Raw genomic sequence first — 14,829 nt, 5'->3', positions numbered from 1 at the left:
TTTTTTTTTTAAGCTGGCCTCGATAAACTAAAATCATACCTGTAAGGTCGTTCAATCGAGATTAAAGCCGATTTCTTCTCATAATTGATATAGGTGTTTTACCACCAATGAAAGGGAAAGTCCTGATGATATTCAATTCGGAACCATTAAATAAGAATTTGTGTAACGCACGGATTATTTTATTTCTTAAACCTTTCATGCGGTTTTGATGAATTTTGTAAGATAAATGTGGCAAAGGTTTCCGTTTCGGTATCGATCTTGATCTTTCATCTATTCCGGTTGCTGCCCAAAAAGGCCAGCTGTGCTCTCCCGGTGAGTCGCAATTCTGCTGATTTTTATTTCCAGCAGTGCAAGAGCCGGGGTGAACAATTTACTTTGATCAGCTTCGGGTGGCGCCTTTCAAAGAACAGGATTAACATCTTAGGGGTCCCCCGGCTGGCGCGCTCTTCTCGGCTGCCGGCGCTCTCTTTCCACAATACAAGTTGGCAGAAAAGGGTTGAAGCACTTTATTACGCCCCTCGGCGCGCGCAGGGCCCGTCCCGAGTAATTGATGTGAGAGGTTGGGGGCGGCACTGATCTGTGTCGCCCCTGACGGATCGCCCTCCCAGGGCCTCCGCCTCCGCCTCCGCCGCTGCTGATACGGCCTTCCGCCACCGCACGTCCCGTCACCGCCGCCGGCCGCAGATAAGGCGCCAGCCCCTCAGCGCAGATAATGCTCCGCTAAAGACTTAACCCGCTAGAGCCCGACGGCGTCCTGCCAACCATTTCTTTTTCCCTCTTCTTTTTCCTTCCTTCCTCCCCTGACGACGGGAAAAGCATTGGTATCCATTTCGTACCACTTATTCCACCCTTCCGACACCATTGTTAAGGTGGGAGGTACGCAAGACACCACGTGGAGAGGAGAAAAATCTCGCATTCCCTCGTAGTCTTATTTCACTTTGAAAAGAGACTTTTAAATACATACATATTTTTACTTCTTTGTGTAAGAGAGAAAGTATTAATAAATATAATGTAACATAAAGAAAAACTGAAAGGTCACGACAGAGGTTCTCAGACATGGCTAACAAAAATCAATCACCGGAAGCTGCCGATCAAGATGTTCCAATTGAAACCGTAGCGCCATCATAAAACCATCACTGTAGAGGTCGTCTATTCTAGGCCATTACACAACGAAGAAAACATAGTAAATTTGTGGACCTGAAACCATTGATAGGAAAAATCTACAGGAAGGATATGAAAGGAGCACTAATAAGATTTTGAACAAAAAATATGCAGCAACAGTGTAGTTTACTTCTGCGGTATTTTGATGTAAGCTGGATAATCAGTGTAATGTTACAAATAGTAACAGGAAATCTAGAAGGGATTACACCTGGAATTAAATCAAACTGCTGAATAATGTGCCACCACTGTCGTTCGTTTTGACTACATGGACTATCAGAACTTGACTGCTTTCTCGTATTTGCTACAAGAAATAGAAAATACGGTGTAAAATGACTGAAAAAAAATACCTATGCGTGTAAGAAAACGTTAGGTATCACATTTACTTTTGAAATATTATGCCTGTCGTGTTTCAAGCATTTAGTATTGTCCGAAAGAACAGATACTCTCTTCATATATATATATATATATATATATATATATATATATATATATATATATATATATATAAGGCTCACCGGTCATTTGACCATCTTCTTCTGCGCGGATGCACAAACAGTGCCCGAACTCTTCTCTTACGGGATTCGGCAAAAAAGCCGCGAGTGATTAGTATAATGGGAAAGGGCACTGTGAATAAAGTGCGGGACAATAAGTTGGGAATGTGGGTCTCACGGGAGGCGTGCCAGAGATAAGTCCGTGCAGTCGCACATCCTCTGTCCCCTCGGCGACTCAGATGGATAGAGCGTCTGCCATGTAAGCAGGAGATCCCGCGTTCGAGTCCCGGTCGGGACACACATTTTCAGCTGACCCCGTTGACTTAAATCAACACATGTTTGCAGCTAGGGGTATTCATTTCATTGTAATTTCGTTCTAAGGAGCTGCATGGTCACCGATGGTATCTGTTCTTTCGGACATGTCCGAACCATCTTCATATACATTAATTCCAGTCTGAGAAAAGTTTTCTGTCTCCTTGGGAAAGTATACTCATAGCCTCTGCATTGAAGTATGTGTCTGCAAATGTCTGCTGGTCATATCATTGAAATAGTAAAGTATTCCACTAGCACATCCTGCTAACATTACGTTGTAAGTCGAATAGGGAAAAGCTTCTGTCCACAAACCACCACAGTTTTAGAAAGCATCACTCGTGCGAAACTCAGTTTACCCTTTTCTCACGTGATATCCTGCGAACTATGATCGAAGGGCAACAGGTGGATTCCATATTTCGAGATTTCCGCAAAGAATTTGACACGGTACCACACTGCCGACTGTTAATGAAGGTACAAGCATATTGATTAGCTTTCCAGATATGTGTATAGCTGGAAGACTTCTTAGTTAATAGAACCCAGTATGCTATCGTCGACGGCGGCCAGCGTTCATCAGAGACCAGGATGTCCTCAAGAGAGTGCCAGGGGTGTTATTTTCCATCTACATAAATGATTTGGCGGTCAGGGTAAGCAGCAGTCTGCGGTTGTTTGCTGATGATGCTGTGGTAAATGGGAAGATGCGGTCGTCGAGTGACTGTAGGGGGGTAGAAGATGAGTTAGACAAAAATTTCTAGTTAGTATGATGAAAGGGAGCTAGTTCTCAATGTAAAAAAATGTAAATTAATGAATATGAGTAGGAAAAACAGACTCATAGTATTCGAGTACAGCATTAATGGTGTGCTACTTGACACAGAGCAATATAAAAGTGAATTGTGTGAAAAGGATTGTAGTAGAATGGTCTACTTTGGCTTACAAGGAGAATTTTAGCAAAGTGTGCTTCATCTGTAAAGGTGACCTCATATAGGATACTAGTGCGACCAGTTGTTGAGTACCGTTCGAGTGTTTAGGATCCGCACCTGATTGAATTAATGAAGACATCGGAGCAATTCAGAGATGGGCTGCTAGATTCGTTACTGGTAGGTTCGAACAAAGCGCAAGTATTGCGGATACGCTTCGTTAACTCAAATGGGACTCATTGGAGGGAAGGCGACGTTCTTTTCTGCATTTGAGGCTGACTGCAGAACAGTTTCACTGTCGCCAACGTACGTTTCGCGTAAGGACCACGAAGATATGATTAGAGAGATTGGAGCTCATACAGCATATGAACAGTAATTTTTCCCTCGCTCTGTTAACGAGTTGAACAGCAAGGAAAATGATTAATAGTGGTTCAGTGTACCCTCCATCACGCACCGTACAGTTACTTGCGGAGTATATATGTAGATCTAGATGTAGATGTAGAAATAATTTCTTTGGAGTCCAACAATCCATTCTGGCAATGCTGTTCTGCAAATATCAGTTTCTGATGACTAGAAGGTATTTGCTTCGATCACATTTTCTTCCACTTTAATAAGACGTCTTAGAGATGGAAATGAAAAAATGAATTGTAGAGAACATGAAAAGCTGCTTGTTGGGCTTTCTAGTTTGCTAGTGTTATGACTAGGCTGCGCAACAAAGTGGTCAGGTTGTAGTAAGATGCTGATCCCCACCATTGATGGTCAAAAATCATCTTTTCTGAAACTACTGCAGACACTGACACGTGCTGGAGGGAGCAGTGGAGAGGTTAACCTGCAGAAAAAGCGGCGCTTGGAATGGCGCTTACAAAGCACATTTTACCCGGCGCATTGATTGCATTTATGCAAGGAGGTATTAGTTTGTGCCAGGCCCAATCCCTGACGCTTGGCGCGACATCTGTTGATAGTTCGCCAATACTAGGCTTGAGCTCTTTGTAGATAATTACAATAAAGTTATTTACTCACGTTGTATAGCTCGATAAGGACTAACTTTTCTGCTTTGCACTACAACTGCACTCCTCAAAGTGTATTAATATTTTTTGTCACTGTAATGTTGAAGAAAAATTTATGAATTATGCTCCTAAATAGTTAGCTAAAATCGAATTTTTTGTCTTGCAATGGTATAGTTTGATTAAATTCTGTGAGCGTTGTCCCTTACCGTCAGACCGAATAATAATTCTAATTTGGTTTTAGTGCGATTTGTAGTAGGAATTTATTATAATAGAAGATAACTTATTTACTATATTACTAGCTAGTAAGTTTTGGAAAAGTACTTCAAATGTTTGTAGTTTGTAGGCCTTATTATTTATAAAACCATTCACCATCATTGTTCGTTCCTGGTCGATGCAGGTACAAATTCTATCACTCGTTTTGGCCCACGGTATAAATCAAATTTGACAGACTGGTCTCAGTTTGATTGTAATGAAGAAACAAGGACATCAGAATGTACTTCATATTTGCTACGTATCTGAATTTGTAAATGATGCGGTTAAAAGAGGCTAACTGCATTTGAAATGCAATTATTTCTGCTCGTGGTGTCGTTCTACGCGTAATAATCAAATGGAACATGAGCTACCGTGTTTTCTCAAGCCCATTCTTTACAAAATAAGGAAAGCATACATAACGGATATTAAGCAATTAGATTATCGGGTAAGTGAGATGAGCGAATTAAATGTGTGTGGAAGATTACTGCAAAGAAATAAATACCAACATCTTTGCAATGGAGAACAACTGAAAGGATTATACGATACTGAAATGCCTGTGTTATTCCACATTACGGTCTTCCTTCGGACATGCGAGCACTTCCGAAGGAACAGGCACTGCGGCGACTGCAGCTCTTGTGAAACACATGAAATATATTCGCAGTTGCAAATATGGACAACCATTGCTACACGCTTGACAGGGATGAACATCGACTGATGTGTGGATCTTCTGCAGCGGTGTGGCAGGTGATTCAGAAAATACTTGCCTTTATTTTACGTATGTCCCCCGCCTTCCCATTGCACCGAAGACGCGTCTATTCCCAGATGAGACTTATTTCCAAAGTACGAAGACCAACACGGTTAACTAGATAAATGGCTATCGAGCTGTTACTTGTTTCATGAAGGAGAGGAGAGTATTATTGATGTTTGAGCATTCCTGCAACATCGCTTTACCTTCCTCACTCACAATCCGCGTTATCGTCAATACCATGCTAACTTTTTGGGTAGTGCCTTTTTCGACCGCCCCCTCTCCCATTTTTGTTTTGTTCCTTACTGGTGCTAATTGCACATCATTATTTTTCGCCTGTAGGGCGTCCTTTTTGATCTTAATTGTTTTTTATTTTGGGAATGATAAAAAAGTGGTAAGGCGATCGCTCGCAATAAGCGGGAAATCCGGGTTCGAGTCCCGGCCTGGCCCAAATTTTCATTGTTATCATTCCATTATAGCTGAAGCCTGTCCATATTTGCAACTGCGAATACATTTCATTTGTATCATGAAAGGACTGTCGCAAAACGGTGCTAACCCTGAATTTAAAAAGATTAGTTCGAGCGCATTATCAGTTCGCCCCACGTCGTGTTCAGAAATATTTCCTAATATGTTGCTAGAAAGATGTATCTACTACATAATTTCTTTTGTCTAAGTGGATTTAAATTATTTTCTTTGAATTTGACCAAACATATAATATGTAATATCTGAAAATACGGTCTTGTGGGTTAGCACTTTCTTACCCCGACCCCTTCAGAGTCAGTTGTCATTTGAATTCTTAATTCACTTTCCTATTGTCACTCGAGGATCATCACAACATATCGGACGCTCTGTTTATTTCTAAAACCAAACTGTTCTTCTAATGATACAATTCTTACTTGATCTCAGTATTAAATTTGACAGAATTTTCGAAGTATGTGATAAAATGCTAAGATATCTATATGATCTCATATTGTCGCTGACACTTACTTTTAATGTATGAATGAAAGTACAGTTATCAACTTTTTCAAACCTAGTTTGTTCGCCACACCTGTAACTCCCCATTCCACAGCTAGAAACAGACCTACAGACACTCTTGTTAATACAAGATGTGTTTCTGAACCGAATTTGATGGGCAGCTACCTTAAACTTGTTCATAAAATGCAATCTCTTGAATTGTGGTTCAAATGGTTCCAATGGATCTGAACACTATGGGACTTAACAGCGGAGGTCATCAGTTCCCTAGAACTTAGAATTACTTAAACCTAACTAACCTAAGGACATCACACACGTCCATGCCCGAGGCAGGATTCGAACCTGCGACCGTAGCGGTCGCGCGGTTCCAGACTGAAGCGCCTAGAACCGCTCAGCCGCCACGGCCGGCTCTTGAGTTGTCTTTTCTGTCTGTATCAGTCTTCATTTACTTTATCCACTAGTGTATCTTTATTCTCACATTTTGACCATGAAAGCAGTTTTTCGAAATACTCCCGTGCGGTTCTAGGCACTACAGTCTGGAGCCGAGCGACCGCTACGGTCGCAGGTTCGAATCCTGCCTCGGGCATGGATGTGTGTGATGTCCTTAGGTTAGTTAGGTTTAATTAGTTCTAAGTTCTAGGCGACTGATGACCTCAGAAGTTAAGTCGCTTAGTACTGAGAGCCATTTGAACCATTTTCGAAATACTCTTTCCATTCATTCATACTGAAGAACTATCTATTTACATTTCTGCATGGTAAGGTGACGTTTGTATGTGGTCAATGAAATCACAATTACCAACATTACATCTACAATTCCCAAAGACTTAATACGGTGAAATTACGTAGTTACCTATTCTGTTTCGAGAAGCACAGAATTGTCACGATGATGCATTCAGAAACTATGGAAAATACGGACTGCGGTTACTGGGAAAAGGTTTCAAGTGGGAGTTATGAGATTAACGACTTGTTGTAGTGCGCGATCTCTTTGCTTCAAGTAAGGTAGACTATAACGGCGTCAGTGATGACGGAGAAGAACGGGGGGAGGATAGAGTCTGAAATACTCAGACCAAAGAACTACTTCAAACATTCACTGGAAACTGCTTTAAAAACTAGGCAACGAAACATGAATGGGAAATATGCACCTTGGGCATTCCTATGATCGACTGGAAACTGCTTTAAAAACTAGGCAACGAAACATGAATGGGATATATGCACCTTGGGCATTCCTATGATCGACTTCACAAGCGTCAAGGTCTTCTTTTGTTGGACTTCACTTTCGTTCTTCGCTGTAACATTTTCTCACATATCATATCTGTGCCTGTCGAGATGAGGGTTCAGAGTAATAATTATTTGGATTGTGGTTGAGGCAGAGATATTTTTCAATTTTGGGTCTGGCCCGATAGACGGTCGCAAAGTGCAGTCACGATTTTGGCTGTCTGACTGGAGTTTCAGTGAGCCCCCCGTGTTAGTAATTTACATTTTATCACTACCCTGGAGCTGGTGGTTTAGTTTTCTCCATTCTACGTAGAGTGTGCTGTAGGTCGTAGAGTCTTTCCGGTGACTTCAAATATTCTTCGAGTACGATTATTTTCATAGCAGGATAGGCAACCATCGTTAATCTTGGCTGTGTCGAGAGGAAATCTAGATCTGCTCATAAACATTTCCCTATGAATTTGTGTTGCCATACATCGCACGATTTGTATCACGCTCCGCACAGCGCTAAGAGTGCAGTGATTTCCGCTGCTGTAGTGAGTGAAACACTGTGCGGCCCTACATTTGTGGCGAGTAGAAGGAACGTTCCAGTGTTACGGCTGGCTACTATACGACAGCGACACGATGCATTTACGAGGGTCGTCCGTTAAATAATACCTTGTCATTTTTTTTCAGAACATTTTTATTCTTAAGAGTTGGAATTTGTTGACAAAATCAGTCAACATTTTTGTTACATTTATTATTTTTCCACATAGCCTCCGTCACGTTCTAGGACTTACACCAGCATCGTGTATGAGCGTGTATTTTCTGTTGCTAAAATGTATCATCTTAAGCTCGAAGGCATGTTTTCGCTGCATGAGATACACTCATACCGTCTTAAAAGTGTGTCCACGTAGTGAATCCTTAAGTGGCCCAGTCAGATGGCTTCAAAGGGAGCCAGCTCTGGGCTGTAGGGTGCAAGAAGCAATGATTTCCAGCCCAGATTGTCGATGTGTTGCCGGATTCTGAGACTTGTTTGTGGCCGTGTATAGTCTTGTTGGACCAAGATTTCTTTTGGGTCCCTGTCAGACCGCACACTTCAGTTATTGAGTGTAATAGCGTTTTCGCATATGCCTCTGATTTAATTGATAGACCCTTATGGAAACAGATTGCCCAGGTTTCGTTCCCGTAACGATCCATGACAGAAAATCCTGCCGATAGGCCTCAAACTACTCTAGTAAATGAGACAAAATGGCTTTCCTTTGAATCTTGTAGACTGTTGTGATCATTCGTGGAAACCATCTTGAACGCACATTTGAAGATACAATTGTCTCAATCACTGCACACTTCTAATGTTGAGCTATAGCTGTACAGCCAGTTGTCGAGCTGTGATGCGCTGTTCTGCACGAAATAAAGTATCCACGCCGTTCATCATGTCGAAAGCAATGTGTATGACAGGACGTTCCGAAAGTGGTTGATCACGGAACTCAGTTCCTGCACTTCTTGACGATTTAACTTTCTTTTCCCATCCACCAGCAGTACTCCTGTCAACTGCGTGATTTCAATACACTCCACATAAGCGTTTGAATATGTTTACCACTGTTACTTTTTACCTAAAGAAGAATAGAATTGTAGCACGTAGCTTGTAATGAGTGCCTCGTCGAAGTTTCGTATGTGTTCAGAAGAAACATCAGATTTGACATACCTGAAAGGATGTTTCCGTATTCATATTAAAGACTGTAGAAAATATGGGAAGCTATTTATTGAAAGAACCTCAAATACATATATAATGCATGAAAAAAAGGAGCACCTAGATGTGGAGGAGGAAACGAAATGAAACTTCATGGATTGAGAGGGTATGTGGTGTTATTGCAGTAACAATAAAATCGGGTCAAATTTACAAACAACCTAGCAGTAAAAGCCCACTTACCAGTATCATGTTTCATCTCTTCTGGCCTGGATTTATGCACTGATTTGGTTGGGAAGTGTTATGAAGCAGTTGTATCCTCTGAGGAGTTGAGCAAAGCCGGCCAACAACTCTTGTAACAGGTCCTTGATAGTCCAGATCCTGGGAATGGGACGGATTTGATGTCAGAGCTGGCCCATATGACTGCCCTGTATGAGGAATATAGGCAGTCATTTTTCCCTCGTTCTGTTTGGGAGTGGAACAAGGAGAGAAGATGCTAGTTGTAGTACGAGGTACCCTCCGCCACGCACCGTATGGTGGATTGCGGAGTATGTATGTACATGTAGATATAGATGTAGAGCGTATGTTCTATTGGAGACATATCTGGGATCTAGTTGGCCAGTGGAGTACCTCAAAATCACGTAGGCGTTTCATTGACACATGTTCCGTATATGGACGAACACTGTCCTGTTAAAAAAAAAAAAAGCGCCATGATACTGTCGAATGAGAGGTAGCACGAGAGGACGCAGCATATACGGGATTGTGATGTCAGAGTTCCCTCAGATACTAGCATTCTTGGCATAACGTCAAACCTGATGGCTCCCCACAGCACGACGCCAATGTGCTCCTCCAAAACATTGGAAGAATGGACTTCTCCCCAGGCGCCGCCATATTTGACGGCGATGGTTATGCAGGGTAGTGCAGAACCGCAATTCATTGATGAATACAGCACGACATCATTCATCACGTCCATGCTTCCCAGTCACGTCATCAGTCCAGATGCAACCGTGTGTGTTGAGGCGTTTGACGTCAGCGTACACATGGCTCGGTAATTTTTTGTTCGGCTGCTGCTTGTTCCCATCAATGGTGCGAAAGGAGACTGTTGCAGTGAGTCGATTACTTGTTGTTGTGTGCCAGGAGCAGATGTCAAGGGATTACGACGTGCTTGGCGCGCAATACGCCGCTCCTCCCATGTGGTGGTGAGACGTAGTCTATCGGAACCTTGACGACGAGTATGCCTGACTTCACGTCCCCACGCAAAACTGAATGTGGTCGCTTTCACACCCAAATTCTCCACAAATCTAGATGTTCCAGGACTGACCAGCTGGTGAAACGCAGACGCATAGTGGACAACATTGTCCCAGAAGGAAATGAAAATAGTTCCAACCCTCCAGTTGGAACAAGGTTTTCGTGAGTTTTTCTCTAACCATCAGGCGAATGCTGGAATAGATAATTCCATCCCAAAAATTCCCATTTGTGGTTTCCTCTGTTCCACTCCCACCCTATTGGGATATTTTGACTCTTCAGTCTTCAGACTGGATTGGCGCGGCCTGTCTCGAATTCCACTCCTGTGCTAACCTCTTCATCTCAGAGGAGCACTTCCATTCTGCGTCTTCAGTTACTTGCTGGATGTATCCCAATCTTTGTCTTCCGCTACAGTTTTTACCCTCTACAATTTTTATTTTCTGCAGCTCCCTGTTGTACCATAGAAATTATTCCCTGATGTCTTAACTAATGTCCTACCAACCTATCCCCGTCCTACCAACGTGTCGCTTTTTCTTGTCAGCGTTTTTTATATTTTCCTTTCTCCGCCGATTTTGCCGAGAACCTTCTCATTCTTTACCTTCTGAGTTCACCTAATTTTCAACATTCTTCAGAAGCACCATATCTCAAATGCCTCAGTCCTCTTCTTTTCCGGTTGTCCCACAGTCCATGTTTCACTGCAACACAGTGCCGTGTTCCAAACGTACATTCTCAGAAATTTCTTCCTCAAGTTAAGACCCATCTTTGATATCAGTTGACCTCTTTTAGCCAGGAATGCCCTTTTTGCCAGTGCTGTTCTGCTTTTTATGTCATCCTTGCTCCGTCTGTCGTGAATACTTTTGCTGCTTAGGTAGCAGAATTCCTTAAGTTCATCTACTTCGTGATCACCAGTCCTCATGTTTAGTCTCTCGCAATTCTCATGTCTGCTACTTATTACTATGTCTTTCTTCCATTTACTCTCAGTCCATATTTTGTACTCATTAGACTGTTAATACAGCACATCCTGCAATTCTTCTTCACTTTCACTGACGATAGAAATCTTATCGGCCAATCTTATATTGATAGCCTTTCACCTTTAGTTTTAATTCCAATCTTGAACCTTACTTTTATTTCTGTCATTGCTTTTTCGATGTAAAGACTGAACAGCAGGGGCGAAAGACTATATCCCTGTCTGACGCCCTTCTTAATCTGAGCACTTTGTTGTTGGTCTCCCATTCTTAGTGTGCTTACTTGGTTCTTCTAGATATTGTGTATTAACCGTTTCTCCTAGTAGCTTACTCCTATTTTTCTCAGAATGTTGGGTATCTTGTCTAACGCTTTTTCCTGGTCAACAAATCGATGAATACGTCTTGATTTTTAGTCTTGCTTCCATTATCAACCAAAATGTGAGAATTGCCTCTCTGGTGCCTTTACCTTTTCTAAAGCCAAACTGATCGTTATCTAACACATTCTTAGTTCTCTTATCCATTTTTCTGTGAATTATTCTTTTTAGAAACTCTGATATGTGAGCTGTTAAACTGCTTGTGCGGTAACTTACGCACTTGTCGGCTCTGGAAATTTTCGGAACTGTGTAGATGAAGTTTTTCTGAAAGTCAGATGGTATATCGCGAGACCCATACATTCTACACACCAACCTTTTCAAAGAAACCATACTGGCACTAGCCTGGAAGGATTAGGGAAATCACGGAAAAGCTACATCTGGATGTCCGGACGTGGGTTTGAACCGTCGTCGTTTAAATTCAGATTCTAATATTGGATCTCCTATCTCTTCTGTACCGTCTCTTGTTTCTTCTTCTATCGCGTCATCAGACAATACCTCCCCTCTTAGAGGCCTTCAGTGTATTGTTTTCACCGATCCGCTCTCTTCTCTGTATTTAGCACTGAAGTTTCCAATGCTTTTAGTTTCACCGAAGGTTGTTTTCTTATATACTGAGTCAGTCATCCTGACCGTCATTCTTTTCTGATGTCTTCACAGTTTTCATGCAGCCATTTCGCCTTAGCTTCCCTGCACTTCCTATTCATTTCATTCCTAAGAACTTGTGTTCCTGTATTCCTTTGATGATTTTTGCACTTTCTTCATTCATCGATCAACTGAAGTATTTCTTCTGTTGCCCATGGTTTCATTGCAACTGCGTTCTTTGTACCGACGATTTTCTTTCGAGCTTCTGTGATCATCCTTTTTAGAGATGTACGTTCCTCTTCGACCAAACTGCCTACTGAGCTATTTCTTATCATGGTGTCTATTGCCTCAGAGAAATTCAAAAACAAGTACCTCTTCATTCCTCAGTACTTGCGAATCCCATATTTTTGCGCATTCATTCTTCCTGACTAGTCTCTTAAACTTCAGCCTACTATTCATTAATACTAGATTAAGGTCTGAGCCTATATCTGTTCCTTGGAACGCCTTCCAATCCAGTATCTAACTTCGAAATCTCCGCCTGACCATGATGTAAGCTAACTTTTCCAAGTATACCTGCTTTTCTTGTGATTTCTGAACAGAGTATTCGCTATAACTAGCTGAACTTTATTGCAGAGCTCAATTAGTCTTGCTCCTCTCTTATTCCTACTACGAAGTCAATTTTCTTCTGTAACTTTTTCTTCTGTTCCTTCCCCTACAACCTTATTCGAATCCCTCATGATTATTAGATTTTCGTCTCCCTTTACGTACTGATTTACCCGTTCAGTAATATCATGTACTTTATCTCCTCATCTTCGGGTTGCGACATCGGTATGCATACCTGAGCTATCGTTCTCGGTGTTGGTTTGCTGTCGATTCTAATGAGAAGAAGCCTTTCTCTGAATTTTTCACAGTAACTCACTCTCTGTCGTAACTTCCCATTCGTATCGAATCCTACTCCAGTTATGCAATTTTCTGCTGCTGCTTTTATTTCCCTGTACTCACTAGATCAGAATTTGACTTAACTGACGGCCGCTGTGTCTGTATTGAGCCTTAGCATTCCCCTTTTCAGATTTTCTACCTTCCCTACCACGTTCAGACTTCTGACAGCGTACGTCCCGTATCGTAGATTGTTATCCTTACGCTGGTTATTCAATCTTTTTCCACGTTCACCTCCTCCTTGTCAGTCCCCTCCAGGAGATCCGAGTGGGGGACTTGTCCGGGATCTATCGCCCATGGAGGGACCATCATGACACTTTTTCAATTGCCGGCCACATATCCTGTGGATACACATGATACGTCCCTGTTTGGGTATCTGTTTGAAAAGGGCGATGTCCTAGAACAGCCATCGTGTTCTTAGGGGCTGGGATAAAAAGTGCTAAAACAAATAATAAGAAAAGCATGACCTACCTGTCCTGGCGGGCGGCGACGGCAGCGGCTTAGCTGGCTCTACGCTGACCACGACGTCTTGGCCGGCGCCCGCGGGCTGCAGCACAGTGTACTGCTTGGCGTCATGGCAGGCGGCGGCCGTGCCGTTAACAGCCCCGGTGGCAGCGCCGCCCTTGAGCACGGTGTAATGGTGCGCTGCTTTGCTGGGCAGGCCACCGCCGGACCCAGGCGCTTGCGAAACCGCCTTCAGGAGATCAGCGGCCCCCGGCTTGCCCGGCTTGGACTCGGGGCCCGCGCTCGCACCGGGGTAGCCCACGAATGTGGCAGCTGCGGGGAACGGGCCCAGAGGGTCCAACGGTGGAGGCACCTGCCCAACATATTTGCCAATGTGCTCCAGCTAATGACAGGATAATTGGACTATGTTAAGACATCGGGAGTGATTTCCGTAGTACTAGAACGAGATAAAGGGGCCAAAAACTGTAGAGGAAGGCAAGGATTAAAATATATCCAACAAATAATTGAGTACTTTGGGTGTACGTGCCATTCTGAGATGAAAAGCTTCGCACGGAAGAAAAGGCCTTGGCCGGCCGCGTCGAATCAGTCGTAAAACTGTAGACCAAAAAGGAAGAAATAAAAGGGATGTAAGCGTACTCTCCACCCCTTATAGAGGATGCTCTCGGCTGTTAATCACAACATTAGGTTTCCGCGATGATGTAACACAAATAGAGGTAACGGTTGGTACAAACCCATATATATGTACGTTATTCAATACAGATATCATAACTCACAATATTTGATCTTTCCAGTTGTTCCTGGCAGTGTATTCACTCCTGAAGTTTATATATCAAGTCGCTATCCGTCACATGGTATGAGAACATTTTATATTGGTGATTTTTTTCTGTTCAAGTAATTCGATTTCCTTTTTTGCGTGTAATGAACAATCTAATAAAATCGATATACTTATGAAATTTTCATGCATTTTTGAATTTTTAAAAATATTCTTGAGTATTGTTTTCCATTATCATACTTTTATATGCTTGTGTTTTGAAGCGTTCCATTAAAAGTCATTGGAAAGCTTCCATAAATAGTGCTTTCAGAAAACAATGAGAGAGCGTTAAGAAAATTGTCAGAAAAAGAAGTAAACGAGGGATAGATATAGTAAACTACACGTGCTCATTGTACAGCACTCCCATACTTACGTGCAGATGGACAATTGCTCTTTTCTATAAACATTTAAATAGTGTATGGATTAATTCAACCACATTTTTAAAAATTCAATTGTAATTATATTGATGTAGAAGACAAACATTTCTGAAACGCCTTGACCTTGAAAATGGACGCTAACCAGCCTCTATCACAAAAACATTTATTTTGCTGGAAACCGGTTTTTTGACCACTATGGTATGACTGAGGATGGTCAGAAACTGACCAAAACCGGTTACCATGATAATAAATGTTTTTGCTTTCGAGACTGTTATAGTCCATTTTTAAAGTACTTTTTGTCAAACCGCTGTTCTCCACGAGAAATGTCCTCAAAAGTTGTATCTT

The 14,829-nt window shown here is 42.2% G+C and overlaps 1 protein-coding gene across 1 annotated transcript in view; it reads right to left on the bottom strand.

The window, feature by feature from the left end:
- Nucleotides 1-14,829, bottom strand: part of LOC126480242 (trithorax group protein osa-like) — a gene marked incomplete at its 5' end in the record, with an annotated part of 286,292 nt that overhangs the window by 264,671 nt on the left and 6,792 nt on the right. The window contains one exon of the mRNA XM_050103963.1: nt 13,303-13,648. Within this exon, the coding sequence (XP_049959920.1) occupies nt 13,303-13,648 (346 nt within the window). The remainder of the gene's footprint in view (nt 1-13,302; nt 13,649-14,829) is intronic.

This window comes from Schistocerca serialis, chromosome 1 (genome assembly GCF_023864345.2).
Source record: "Schistocerca serialis cubense isolate TAMUIC-IGC-003099 chromosome 1, iqSchSeri2.2, whole genome shotgun sequence".
NCBI lineage: Eukaryota > Metazoa > Arthropoda > Insecta > Orthoptera > Acrididae > Schistocerca > Schistocerca serialis.
This window is presented reverse-complemented; position numbering and strand designations above follow the sequence as displayed.